General features: G+C 39.6%; 1 protein-coding gene across 10 annotated transcripts in view; it reads right to left on the reverse strand.

The window, feature by feature from the left end:
* Positions 1-13,987, reverse strand: part of NTNG1 (netrin G1) — a 337,549-nt gene that overhangs the window by 141,055 nt on the left and 182,507 nt on the right. For all 10 annotated transcript variants that reach the window (XM_058716355.1, XM_058716363.1, XM_058716359.1 and 7 more), the window contains one exon: positions 10,377-11,017. In XM_058716355.1, the coding sequence (XP_058572338.1) occupies positions 10,377-11,017 (641 nt within the window). The remainder of the gene's footprint in view (positions 1-10,376; positions 11,018-13,987) is intronic.

Consider the following 13,987-nt stretch of genomic DNA (forward strand, 5'->3'; position numbering starts at 1 on the left):
CACTAAATATCAACCAGTGGCCATGACCTCCTAATTTGTCAGGAAATACCTGTGATCCTAGGGACAAAAAGTCCAAGACCTTCCAAAGATGCCTACCACGGAACTAAAATGAAAAGCATAGCCCCAGAAGTTGGACATAAGAGCTGAGTGCATCCCTGTCTTCCATTGTTCGGGCACGCAGATGCAGCCAGAATGTAGCTTTTTCTACAAATGCTAAACTAAGTGAGGGAGGAAATTATTTTACTTTTTAATTATGTGGTATTTTGCCTAACTATCCTTTTGTTTCTTAAAAAGGAGACAACTTTCCTTTAATGACCCATAGTTTAAAAAAATCTACGGCACTGGGGAATTAAGGATAAGGAGACAAGCTCTTAAACTGGGTTGTTTTTCTGCACACTAATGAAGTTCATAATTTAATTGGAGGAATTATTAGAAACATTCTCTCTTTATAATGGTGCAAACCTCAGAGGAAAATGAGCTGCTTAAGCATATATTCTCCTTGTAATTCAAGAGATCCTCAAGGATTTAAGAAATATGTTCCAAATCAGAATGGCACTCAGTTGTCCACTTAAAATGGGTTCATACCATAAATCTTGATTCTAAGCATTTCCACTGGAGTTAATGCTTTGTGTTGTTTTTTATTTTCAATTATGGTTACTAAGCTTTTCATTTGAGTGCTCTTATTTACTGAACTTCATTCTCCCTTTGAAAGAAGAGGAAATTAAATTTTAAAAATTTGGATGGTAAAATGTTATTTATGTATTTAACTTGAATAAAAGACTTAAGGATAGAATCATTGACTGCAAATTTATGAAATGCTATCATATGAAAGAGGTAGTACACTTATTCACTATAGTTACAGAAGAGCTAATGTAGTCTAATACATGGAAGTTAAAAGGAAAAGCAGATCATTCTCAATTGAAAGGTAAACTCTTAAAATAAGCTGGTGTAGTTGGTAATTTCCAAGCTTATCCATTAATATTTGTGGTTTGTTTTCATGTTTGAGGATGCACCTTAAGCAGAAGTGGTTGTGGGTATTAAAATTTATGGGAAAATATGGGGAAAAATTAACATTTAGAAAATTCAGTGCATTTCTTTATTTTTTTCTCCCCTTAGAAAATGAGACACTACCATGAGAATTTTATTTTAGCAGTGAAGCACCTAGAGCTAACACAATATGTCAAATAAGCCCAATCAAACATATAAAAATGAGTTAAGAAGTTAGGATTCAGATAAACACAGTGATCTGATACAGTGAAATACACCATATTTCAGCTGAGAGTCATGGAGAGGGTGACTCCCAGAACATTCCAAGAAGGGCAGAGCCATAATTTAAATTGTGTCCATTTAAAGATGGCTCCTTTAGGAATATTCTGGGTCTCCTGTATGGATTGAGCTCACTACAGGCTAGTGTGACTATATTAGCACAATGCAGAGAGCATGAGGTTTGTAATTAGCAACATGACTTTGTCACTTTATTATTACGTATGGGATGTTTAAAAAAACAAAGTCATGGAACTTCTCTGATCCTCAGTTTTCTCATCTGTAAAATAGGGTTAAACAATACCTTCCTTAAGTTTCTTTTTTTTTTTAAGTTTATTTATTTATTTTGAGAGACAGAGAGAGAGAGAGAGAGAGAGAGAGATAATGAGCTGGGGAGGGGAAGACAGAGAAGGGAACAGGATCCGAAGCATATTCTGTACTGACAGCAGAGAACCTGATGCAAGGCTTGAACTTATGAGCTGTGAGATCATGACCTAAGACATGAAGTCACGATCTGAGCTGAGAGATCGTGACCTGAGCCAAAGTCAGATGCGCTTAACCAACTGATCTGCCCAGGTACCCTGCCTCACAAATTCCTTATGAGGATTAAAAGAAAGAAAGAACCTGCCAAGAACCTTGTAACTGAGTGCCACACAAATGTAAAGGTTTGTTACTTAAATATTCATGGGGGCTATTAAAATTACTTAATTCATTCCCCCCTTTTCTGATTTCCTCCTAGTTCTCAGATTATTTCAAAATTTCCTTCAGAAATTACCTCTTAAATGACAGTATTCCACAGAGTTCTGTAAATGTTCTGTAAGTGACCACAGTCATTTATAACTGCAAGGGAAAACACCATATCATATCATATCATATCATATCATATCATATCATATCATATCATTGTCATCCATTCCTTAAACTTCAACCATTACATGTAAGGCATAATTTTCAAACCTATATTTCTAACTCAAACCTCTTTCTGCAACACCAGAGCAGTATTGTTAAATCCTTGACTAAACTCTCCACTTGGATTCCTACTGAAGTCTTTCCTTCAGCCCTTCCTTCCTCAAAATCTGATTGAGGCCATCAAGTCCTATTGACTTTGCAAGCAAATCTCAAACCCTCATGTGATGATGGCTTTTGTGGAACTTAGAGAGCTTTTCTGGACTCCTCATTTGGGCATCAGGACTTGGAGTTCCAGCTTCTCCACCACTGAGCAATGTAACAGCTCTTCTTGTCTCTCCCACAGTTCCCTGCTAACCACAGCTGCACTGAAATATCCTCTAAAACCATTGCCTTAGCATGTTTCTCACCTGCAGGGGTGCCTGGGTGGCTCAGTCAGTTGGGCGTCTGACTTCGGCTCAGGTCATGATCTCGCAGTCTGTGAGTTTGAGTCTGCATTGGGCTCTGTGCTGCAGCTCAGAGCCTGGAGCCTGCTTTGGGTTCTGTGTCTCCCTCTCTCTCTGCACCTCCCCCACTCGTTCTCTCTCTCTCTCTCTCTCTCTCTCTCTCTCTCTTTCTCTCTCTCTCTCTCTCTCAAAAATAAACATTAAAAAAAAAAAAAAAAAAGAATGTTCCTCACCTGCGCTTAGTTGATATATGAGAATCCAAATAATCCAGTGAAGAAATGGGCAGAAAACATGAACAGACACTTCTCTAAAGAAGACATCCAGATGGCTAACAGGCACATGAAAAGATGCTCAATGTCGCTCCTCCTCAGGGAAATACAGATCAAAACCACACTCAGATACCATCTCACGCCAGTCAGAGTGGCTAAAATGAACAAAGATGTGGAGAAATGGGAACCCTCTTGCACTGTTGGTGGGAATGAAAACTGGCGCAGCCATTCTGGAAAACAGTGTGGATGTGCCTCAAAAAATTAAAAATAGATCTACCCTATGACCCAGCAATAGCACTGCTAGGAATTTACTCAAGGGATACAGGAGTCCTGATGCACAGGGGCACTTGTACCCCAATGTTTATAGCAGCACTTTCAACAATAGCCAAATTACAGAAAGAGCCTAGATGTCCATCAACTGATGAATGGATAAAGAAATTGTGGTTTATATACACAATGGAATACTACATGGCAATGAGAAAGAATGAAATATGGCCTTTTGTAGCAACGTGGATGGAACTGGAGAGTGTTATGCTAAGTGAAAGAAGTCATACAGAGAAAGACATATGTTTTCACTCTTATGTGGATCCTGAGAAACTTAACAGAAGACCATGGGGGAGGGGAAGAAAAAAAAAAGAAAAAAAGGTTAGAGAGGGAAGGAGGGAGCCAAAACATAAGAGACTGTTAAAAACTGAGAACAAACTGAGGGTTGATGGGGAGGGGGAGGGAGGGAAGGGTGGGTGATGGATATTGAGGAGGGCACCTGTTGGGATGAGCACTGGGTGTTGTATGGAAACCAATTTGACAATAAATTTCATATTAAAAAACAAAAAACAAGCAAGCAAACAAAATAAAGAGAATCCACATAATTTTAGATTTCCTATGACATGGAGGGCTCAGAGGCCAAGATACAGGATTCCTTCAATGTTCTTGGAGATCCAAAGAAAGAATATCCACAGAGAGAAGATGGAAGGGCATCTCCCAGGATTTGTCCATCCCACCAATTCCCAGCTATTCAGAGGTTCTTAACATGCTGTGTTGTTCTTAAACATAATTTTTGACCTAGAATATACATTCTTCCCTGGCTACTTAAAATTCCGAAGCACATATTTCAAGATACCATGCAAATGTCATATCCTCATCAAAACTTTTCTTAGGCTTCCCAGATTAAATTAGTATCCCCTTCCCTGTCATCAGGGCACTTTACACATTCACATGGTAAAAGCACTTAACCCAAGCCATCATCATTTTTTGTTTACACCTCTGTGCCCACTCTGGTTTCAGCTCCTTGAGAACATTGACGATGCCTAGTACATCTCTGTTATACTCACTGTCTAGCCCAGCGTCTGTCCCAGGGTGGAGAAGGAGTATTTTTTGGTGACAGAAAGAAGGAGGGTGTTATAAAAGCAGAATCTGTTAAGTAGTAATACAGCCCAACCTCAATAATTAGGACTAATTGAGAAGAATGAACGAATGCCAGGTCCAATGCTTCAAAAGCGCCTTGCAGGATGCCTCTCACAGGAGAAGTGAAAAGTAAATATTGTGGTACATTTATTCAAATTGTGGCTAGGAAAAAGAGAACTTGCAGGGTAACTGGTAAACCTTTGGTAATTGGCAGACCACTTTCATATTACATGATTTTTCCAAATTATTTGAGAAAAATTGAAGGGATGCCCTACTGCTTTGATACTTTTAAACTTCCCTAGTGTTCTTGCTTACCTAATAACACATGTTTCTGCACTAAAGATTTGAATGCCTAGCTTTAAGAAAGTGAATTCCAACCTCACTTCATACTAAGTACAGCAAATACCAAGGCAGTGACATTCGAAGAGTAAGCATTTGCAAATAGATCTGATGCCTCCTGAGGGTGAGAGTGTAGTGGGGGGAGGGGGTTGTCTTTCTCACTCCAGACACCTAGTTAGAGTGGTTCTGTTCCTCTACCTTTGCAGATCTTGGGATTAGGTAGGGAGGGTGTAGGGAGGGAGGGTGTGGTTACGAGCTGGAACAATAATGAAGTGAAGGAAACACCCAAAAAGGTAGCACATGGAACTTCTGAGCTAGCACCCCCTGGCTCCTTCCTTGGAGATAAAAAATAAGGGGACAGAAGGCAAAATCAATTCTGTAAATAGTAACAGACAACCAACTACTTGTGAGGTGTTTGGGTAGGTGCTGCAACGGGTAAGGAATGAATAAGCACCAGGGAGAAAAAATACATTGATAATTATTTTTAGAAATATTGTGTAACAAGGCGAGTAATGGAGATGTGGGTTAGAGTTTTCTAGGCCACTGAGAAAAGTTCTGACAATTCTGTCCTAAAGTTTTTGAGGTCAAAAATGATTTTCTAGGGGCACCTAGTGGCTCAGTCACTTAAGTGTCCAACTTTGGCTCAGGTCATGATCTCACAGTTTGTCAGTCTGAGCCCCATGTCAGGCTCTGTGCTGACAGCTTAGTCTGGAGCCTGCTTCAGATTCTATCTCCCTCTCTCTTTGCCCCTCCCCCACTCACACTCTTTCTTTGTCTCTCAAAAATGAATAAAAACATTACAAAAATTAAAGAAAAAAAAAGAATATGATTTTCTATTATCTTAAGTCTGAAACCAGTACCCCGATACATTGCTGGTAGCAAATCTTACAGATAAATGAGCACATTATCAAATGTTCATTTGTCTTTCAGATTTAACAATTATTACAATGAATCACATTACTTCCTTGAAACTGTTCATCTCAAAGAAACAATAAATTATGCTGAGTTTATATTCTATAAAATCTACACATCTGACAAATGTGATGTTCAACTTACTTTTCAATTAATTTAGTTACGAAAGCTTGGAAGAAAACGAAACATTTAAAAATCAAAACTTCCAATTGTGCAACTAAGAAAACATTTTGGACATTATCTCTATTTAACAGCCTGTGACTTGAACTCCCTGTCTGTGTAAAAAGATGTTCAGAACAAATATCTACTCGTCATTTCTCCTCTCACCCCTCATCTGGGTAGATTTTATTTATGCATTAGATGACCTTTTTGGCCATTAGAACCATCTTGCTTCAGCAGTTAATTAACACAAGTACCATAATTTAATACAGTTAATGCTACTTGATGCCCTTTAATGTACCTTCCATTAGTGATATTATTGTAGTATTACCCTGTAAATTAAAATGAGATCAAGTCTAAGAGAGCCACTCTTTAATTAAGGTACTGGCACACTGTACTCGTCTATTATTCACTAGAGAAAATCACCCTGATTTACTGAAGTAGGACATCCATAAGTCAGAATTAGTCCATGAAGATTATGAGGTTTATTGAACAATGTAAGTACTACAGAGTCGCTGAGATTGCCAACAGCCATGTTTCCTCTTTTCCTTCCATTATCTTAATAAATACACAATGAGAGGGAGTAAATGGAAGCAAAATAAGTATGTGGCCAAAGAAGAATAAAATTTTTATGATGGGATTATAGTTTTTGTCACCAGTAAAACAGGTATGAGGTGTATCACATACTAAAAGGAACATAAATGCTACATTAGTCTAATAACAATCAAAACATCACCTTTACAGCAAACAATACTAGTGTAAAACATAAAGGCCAGGGAGCCTGGTTCAGTCTGCTAAGCGTCTCACTCTGGCTCAGGTCATGATCCCATGGTTCATGGGTTCAAGCCCCATACTGGGCTCTTGGCTGCCAATGCGGAGCCCACTTAGGATCCTCTGTCCCCCTCTCTTTCTGCTCTTCCCCCACTTGTGTGCTCTCTCTCTCTCAGAAATAAATAAACATTAAAAAAAATCCATCAAGGCCACATGCACATGTTGCACAAGAATTGAGAATTGGAATTCACAGTCAAGTCAAACAAAGACTCTCCTGTTTTTGTTTCATAGCTTCATATACTTTCAGGTGAAAAATCTTGTATTGTCTGTCTACTCTTCTATGGATATTTGCCCACTTTCCCCAAATAATAATGTCAATTCCCACACTATGACATGGGTGGTAGTAGAGTGATAAGTCAATAAACATCATTATAATGATAAGACATGGACATGAAATGACACATTAAATATTGCGGCCATTTAATGGATGGCCAAGAGCAGGTGCAGGGCAACAAAGGGCTTCTTATATTTTGGAAAGTTTATAATGATGAGGTCTTGGAAAAGGAACCCTTAGAACTTTCTTTTGGACATCATCAATTAATATTTAATCATTTTGTAGATGATTTGCTCTATAAGAAAAAGTTAACCCTACCGAAGTTTTCAAGTATAAAATGTATGTATCAGCTTCTGTGCTGAAAGGCCTGTGTACCAGAGGCAGCTCAACAGCTCTCTTTAGTGCCTCCATTTCCCTTATATAACTTAAAAGCTGGAGACACGCCTGAGCCATCAGGCCTTGCTTCCTTAGTCCCTCCCCTAAGACTAAAAATACCCCAGCCATCTGGTGCCTAGCACAATACACGCCAGCATCAGTTTTGCCCTAAGGAATTTGGACAGAGTTTAGAGGTGACAGAGAAGGACCTGATGGAAGGAGCTCACCTCTATTGGACCTTTCTCTCTTGCCCAGCTGCTTCCTCACTAGCTTACATTTGACTGGTGAACAGGAAAAGGCAGAAGAGGGGAGTCCCAGAGAAGGGAGGATGGTTCCTGCCAATTTCCCAGTCACCAAAATGCAGTTGGAGAATTCTAGTAGGACCAGGGATAAAAGAAAAGTGGTAAGTCTGGTGGGAGTCTACATTTCAAACATGCCACTTTTAAGAGATAGTATGTCTGACCTCAGTAGAGAATGCATCAAAAATGCCTATCACTTTATGGGGCACCTGGGTGGCTCAGTCCGTTGAGCATCTGACTTCGGCTCAGGTCATGATCTCACAGTTTGTGAGTTCAAGCCCCGCGTCGGGCTCTGTGCTGACAGCTCGGAGCCTGGAACCTGCTTCGGATTCTGTGTTTCCTTCTCCCTCTGCCCATCCCCCTCTTGTGCTCTCTCTCTGTCTCTCAAAAATAAATAAATAAATGTAAAAAAATAATGCCTGTCACTTTAAAGTGTGTTTATACTCTCTTTTTTAATCAAAGAAGAATGAATGTGCAGTAACAGAAGTAAGTCCCAACAATGGTTATATCTTAACCAAAAGCTGCACAAGATTGTCTTCTTTACAAGTGGAAGATGACAGTGTTTGCAGAAGTTGGACTCTAAGGATTTTGGCTTGGATTAAAATTTCTCAAACTGCAAGAAAACTGAATTAGATGATACTATCTAACAGTGCCGATCACACTAGGATTCAAATTCAAATCTCAGTTTATTAATTCTGTAGCACTCATTCTTGTAGATGAACAGAATACTTGTTACTTTGTTGTGGAATGCTATTGTTAATAATACCAACATCAATTATTTTTATATATTATAGTCCCCCAAAATAAGAACTGGAAACTGATTATCTTTTGCTAAGATATTTATGAGTATGATAGCTACCTTTTATTATAAATAGCAAATTCATATTTAAGGCAACAGTTCCAGATTGCCCACTCGTGGTGCCCTGCTAATACATAAACATTCCTCTACACCCTAGAACCCATAAGCTCAATAATGTACCGATACATATTTCTCTCAGAAATACTTTGTTCTAAAGATATCTTCATCATATGTCACCAAGACCCTACTTAAAAGTTTTTATTTGTATTAATTAATTAATTAATTAATTTTAAAATATTTATTTGGGGGGAGGTGGGAGAGTGTAAAGGGGGAGAGGGACAGAGAGAGCGAGACAGAGGATCTGAAGTGGGCTCCGTGCTGACAGGCTGACAGCAGTGAGCCCAATGTGGGGCTCAAACCCACAAACTTTGAGATCATGACCTGAGCCGAAGTCGGATGCTCAACCGACGAGCCACCCAGGTGCCCCCGGCCTTAGTTAAAAGTTTTTATTTTCTATTTATTTACTTATTTATTTTTTTATTTTTTTAACTTACATCCAAGTTAGTTAGCATATAGTACAACAATGATTTCAGGAGCAGATTCCTTAATGCCCCTTACCCATTTAGCCCATCCCTCCTCCCACAACCCCTCTAGTAACCCTCTGTTTGTTCTCCATATTTAAGAGTCTCTTAAAGTTTTTAAAGAGGTGTCATTGCTAAAGATTCTAGACTCTTCCAGGAGGAACATGAAGCTGGAATAAAATTGAGAGTAGGTGGCCACCAGTTCCTGCTACTTCCCACAGTTAAGATTGTGAAACCTTTACTACTATACCGAGGTCATGTCCACCACTCCATTCTGTGTGCCTGCTATGGTCTTTACCTTAACATCAGTGACCTCTTCTTTCTTCTCGTGCACAAGTACAACAACACTATCAAAAGATAGGTCGAGTCAACTCTTGGAAAGACCAGGGAGTCTCAATTCTTCTCCAGTTTGTGAGGACAGGGTTGCCTTAAGGGATGCTGAAAGCCAGTAAACCTAATGGAGCCTGCCTTATTTGTTTGAATTTTATAATTGTTAATTAAATCTACATGATTTATGTACCATTTATATTCTTAAGTTCATATATTCTGACTTAAAGCTATCTTGGCGTTGTTAGAATGATTATTGCTTTGTTTTGCTGTTTTTTCCATTTTGCTGTGTATTTCACTCATCTTTAGTTTTCCCAGCTAATTACCTCATGCTTCAACTCCCATCAGTTGGTTATTCGGATAAGATACCACACTTAGAAATCTGGTTGAACAGCTCTACATTAGTAGCCCTGGTTCTTATTACTTGAGGTTTTCATTAACACATCCTCAAAATTCTCAGAAACTTGCTCATGTGTGTCTCTGATGTATTCTCAGAACCAAATATATGCTCAACTATGACCATTCAGGTGTTTAAACTCTGGTCCATCTGTAATTGACCCATAAAATGAAGCAAGCCTGCCTCAGGTCCATATTTAAATGGCAGCCTATCTTTTTAAGACAGTAACGACCAAAAGCCTGAAAAGTAGAGCTACTCCTTTTTAATAAATGTGTGACATTCCTATTTGCATTTGGCTCTGATTTAATATATTAAAGGAATATAACTCACATTTCTGAAACTTTTTGGGGGGCCATACAAGAAAACAAAAACAGAGTTGTACCATGCTGAAACCCTCTCTTGCACTTGAAAACAATGGAAAGACAAATTTCTTATCTTTCAGTATCTTTTATAGAGCAGCTGGCTTTGTTTCCCCTGGTTTCATTGTCTTAAAGACTTAAACCACCCCCTGGTCTAGTGAATTCCTTGGTCTCAAATAAGATGCTATTCTTTTTTCTTTTGTTTAAATTCTAAGAAATCCTGCCAGGTTCAGGCTCAGTGACAGGGAGTCTGGGATTGCAAATGACTGCTGAGTAAGAAGGGTCTCAAATTTCCCCAAACCTACCTCCAGACTGGCGTTCCTGAGAAAATGGTGTAGTAGAAAGTGACAAATGTCACTCTCCAGCTGTGGGGCCAACACACTGGCATTTTCTTTGAACAACCGTTCTCACTCAAGTCACACAGATGTTTTCTTACCTTCCGTGAACCTTTATGTCTGAGATCGCATAAAAGTAGCGTGCCAAGTGTAGCTCATCTACAAATATTTCCCCAACCGCTGGTCGCAAAAGCCGTATCCTCAGGTCTGTGACTGTAAAGAAATCTCTGAGTTTCTTGGTTGTATCCAGCTGTCCGTAGAGAGAAGCCATATTGCGTAGCCATGGTCCAGCAAAAAACGCAAACCTGTCTTTGATTTCAAAGTGGATTATTTTGCTATTTGTCATATACCCCGTAGAGTACTCTTCAGTGCAAATGATTTCTAAGACAGTATGCTGTGATAAATCCTTCACGGATTTAGGGTCCATGTGAAAAGCGTCTAAGCAGTCTGTGGCATAATACTGATAGGGCTGCCATGTTCGTCCATAATCAAGAGATTTCTCCAGGATCATTTGGTCTGGACGCCCCGATTCGAAGGTAATAACTATGTTGTCTGTGAGCTCAATGGTTTTGCTCCAAGACAGAGTGATGTTAACCTGGAGAGGCTTGGGATATTCCTTCCAAGTAGCAGACTGCCAAAATGTGGATGGATGTCTTCCTTCAAAATCAAACATCAGCTCAGGGGGATGCGCCAACTCGGGGGTACTTGCATCACACTCATTATTGCACATGTAGGGGTTGCCCTATGGAAGAAGAACAAAAGAGGGTGCATCAAAACACTGGTTTGACACAAGTCTTGCCATATTGCTGTTGCTGAGTAAAAAGCTAGGAAAGAAAGAAAGGGGGGGGGAAAACCCTGTCTGCAGTAATCATTTTTATTTGCCCTAACTGGATTCTCCTTTTTAATAGCTTTAAAAAAAAATGAGGCAATATGGTAATTTTCTTGTCTTGTTTCCTTCCATGGGCTTTAAGAAATGAAAACAGTTTATTTATCCCATATGTGTTAGACCCATAATGCGGTCCCAGAAGCACAAAGACACTGAGCAACTGTCTAACAGCTCAATACCTCTGTGTCCTCTTAGAAAGATGCTATAGAAAAGCAAGGAAATTCCTCCATGCCTCAAGGACGTTCCTCAAGAGCATAGTTCTTTAAAAAGTCATTTTTCAAGCAAACCTTTAGAATTAGCAATGAACCGTAGATACCTGTGTCCTGTTTGGGAAACAATACCCCCCTACAACATCCAGTTTCTTTTTGCTTCGCCTCAAATCCATCATACTTAACTAGGTCTCTGCTTCATAAAGCCTTCTCTTAAAGCATTTACTTTGTTCACCACAAATCATTAAAATGTGGTATACTACAGGCTCTGGGGCTTGGTCCAAACATCTGCCATCCTATTAGCTAGAGGCAAGGGGATTGCACAGAAAAGACTTGGGGCAAGGGTGTGCTCCAAGTTACCAGGACAGGACACCCCAGTACTTAATTAGAAGTATAAGCCATGGCTACTTGAGGTGTTACTCTGTGCCGGCCCATAGTCAGCTGTCTGTCCATGGATGTTGGCCATTACTATAATTTCCCTCTCACAGAAGTTAGTTCCTTCACAGTCCACTCAGACAAGAAGCTGGAAATAAATCTTGTATCACAACAAGTTACAACACCACTTATGCTACACTTAATAGCTGCTTTCAAGCTTTCATCAGATGATTCTTTGGCAAACAGCTGGCTCCCCAATTTTTGTTTATTTTGCATTTAAGAAAATAAATGGTATCATTTGGAGCCAACTATCCAGGCATTTCTCTCTAATCCTCTATTGGGTAATTATAAGCATGGATGGGTGAAAGAATCGACCCTCTGACATTGTCCTCAGGCTTTCTCTTGTAATTACAATTAGATTTTTTTTTTCTTTTTCATGAACTGAGAACTTTTCATCGTATCTGCAGGATGCATGGGCCAGGTCTCAAATAATGAACTTACACGATGGACCTTGGTGCTCAGTTACCAGCTGACTCCCATGAAATGTGAGATGGACACTGGAGAATTGCTTTGGCCTCCCCAGAGGCGATTTCTCCTACCCAGTCAGCTAACACTCTCACTCTCTCTTTCCCATTAGTGCAACTGAATCCTAAAGCTGGCAACAGGTTTGGGGGACTCAAGTATAATTGAGATGGGCAAGAGAAAGGAGAGAAGGTACATTATCTGAGGAACAGAACTGTTTTAAAAATACATCCGAGGCATCAGTGATAATGGAAATGTTTCTGTACTTCTCTCTCGAATTTCAATTCCCTATTCCTGATCCCAGCGTCTGTGGCACTATTTATAGTAACTCCTTCAAGAGGAGCCAAGGGGGGAAAATACGTTTCTGTTCCAGGTGGAATAAATCACCAAATTTATTATTATTTAAACTCTCTTAAGCATACCAGAGAGCCAAATGCAAAGCTCTGCAAACTGGCAAAGGCTTTTTATGGAGGGCTATAAATATTGTGGAATCTGTCAAGATTTATAAGTTCTAAATATATGTAAATGCACATTTTACTGGAAGGGGTCAGGTTCACACAAATCACACCTTCATTTGAAATTTACTGAAAAAATACGGTCACTTCAAAATCTACCAGCATGTAGCCATCTGCACAATCATTAACTTGGATGCTACCACCTTCCTCCTGACAAAAGCATCTTCATCTGAGGTCAAGGGTATCAAAACACAGGAAATCAACTCTGCAGGATACACCAAAGTGAGTTATCAGGCATTTGTATTAAGTCATGTTGAAAGATAGCATTTCTTCGACTTCAGCATTGATGTGCAGATCTTCTCAGATGGGCATAGGGTGCCGAGACAAAGAAGGAGGTACAGTAGACTGATTCTGGGTATGGGTCGATACTAGCAAACTCGTCTTAGGAAATATACTTGAAGGTATCTATCTAAAAAGCATTCATTCCTACATTCAATAAAAGGCGTTGACAATAACCACCATTTATTTAGCACTTATGGGTCACTTTACATCCATTATCCTGGGTAGTCCTTTCCACCCCTGCTATATGGAAGAGAAAACCGAGGCATAGAGAAGTGTTATGCAACTTGCCCAAGGTCACATATCAAAGTGAGTAAGGGACAGAGCCAAGACGAGTTCCTTCTGCCCCTGCCCTGACCTGCTTAATTCCCAAGTCAATGGAGTTACCTATGATGCAACCCAGTCTTAGAAACACAGTTGGCTGGTTAGAAAGCAAGGGCCTAAAATCAAAATAGGTTTGGGAAACAGCTTAAGATCTTCCTGCCTTAGAGAGCCCTAATGAGCATTATCATACATCTCAGATGTTAAGAATCTTCCTCAGCTTCATGTAAGACCTAGTTTCAGAAACTTAATTTGACCATGGAGCCCCTTTTTGCTTTAGTAACCCCTATTTATATGCCACAGAAGTAGTGTTCTGGAGAACATCCTTTGAGATTCCCTGCTTTGTATTACTCTTAAAATTGTAAAGGTGTGGATGCCAGAGAGCACTGCAAAACTCAAAGTTTTAGTCCTTTAGTGAAGACATGGCCATACAAAGCACTTAGTCTCTGCTTTTGTTCCATAAGGATACCCTTCCACAGGGGCTCAGCAGGACAGCCAGCTCAGGATAAATGCTTATATTTACATCAAATTGTCAGCCATCAAAATGCATGCCAGGACAAGGAGACAATTTTATTGCTTTGCACTGATCTGGTGCTGTAGGCACC

This window comes from Neofelis nebulosa, chromosome 2 (genome assembly GCF_028018385.1).
Source record: "Neofelis nebulosa isolate mNeoNeb1 chromosome 2, mNeoNeb1.pri, whole genome shotgun sequence".
NCBI lineage: Eukaryota > Metazoa > Chordata > Mammalia > Carnivora > Felidae > Neofelis > Neofelis nebulosa.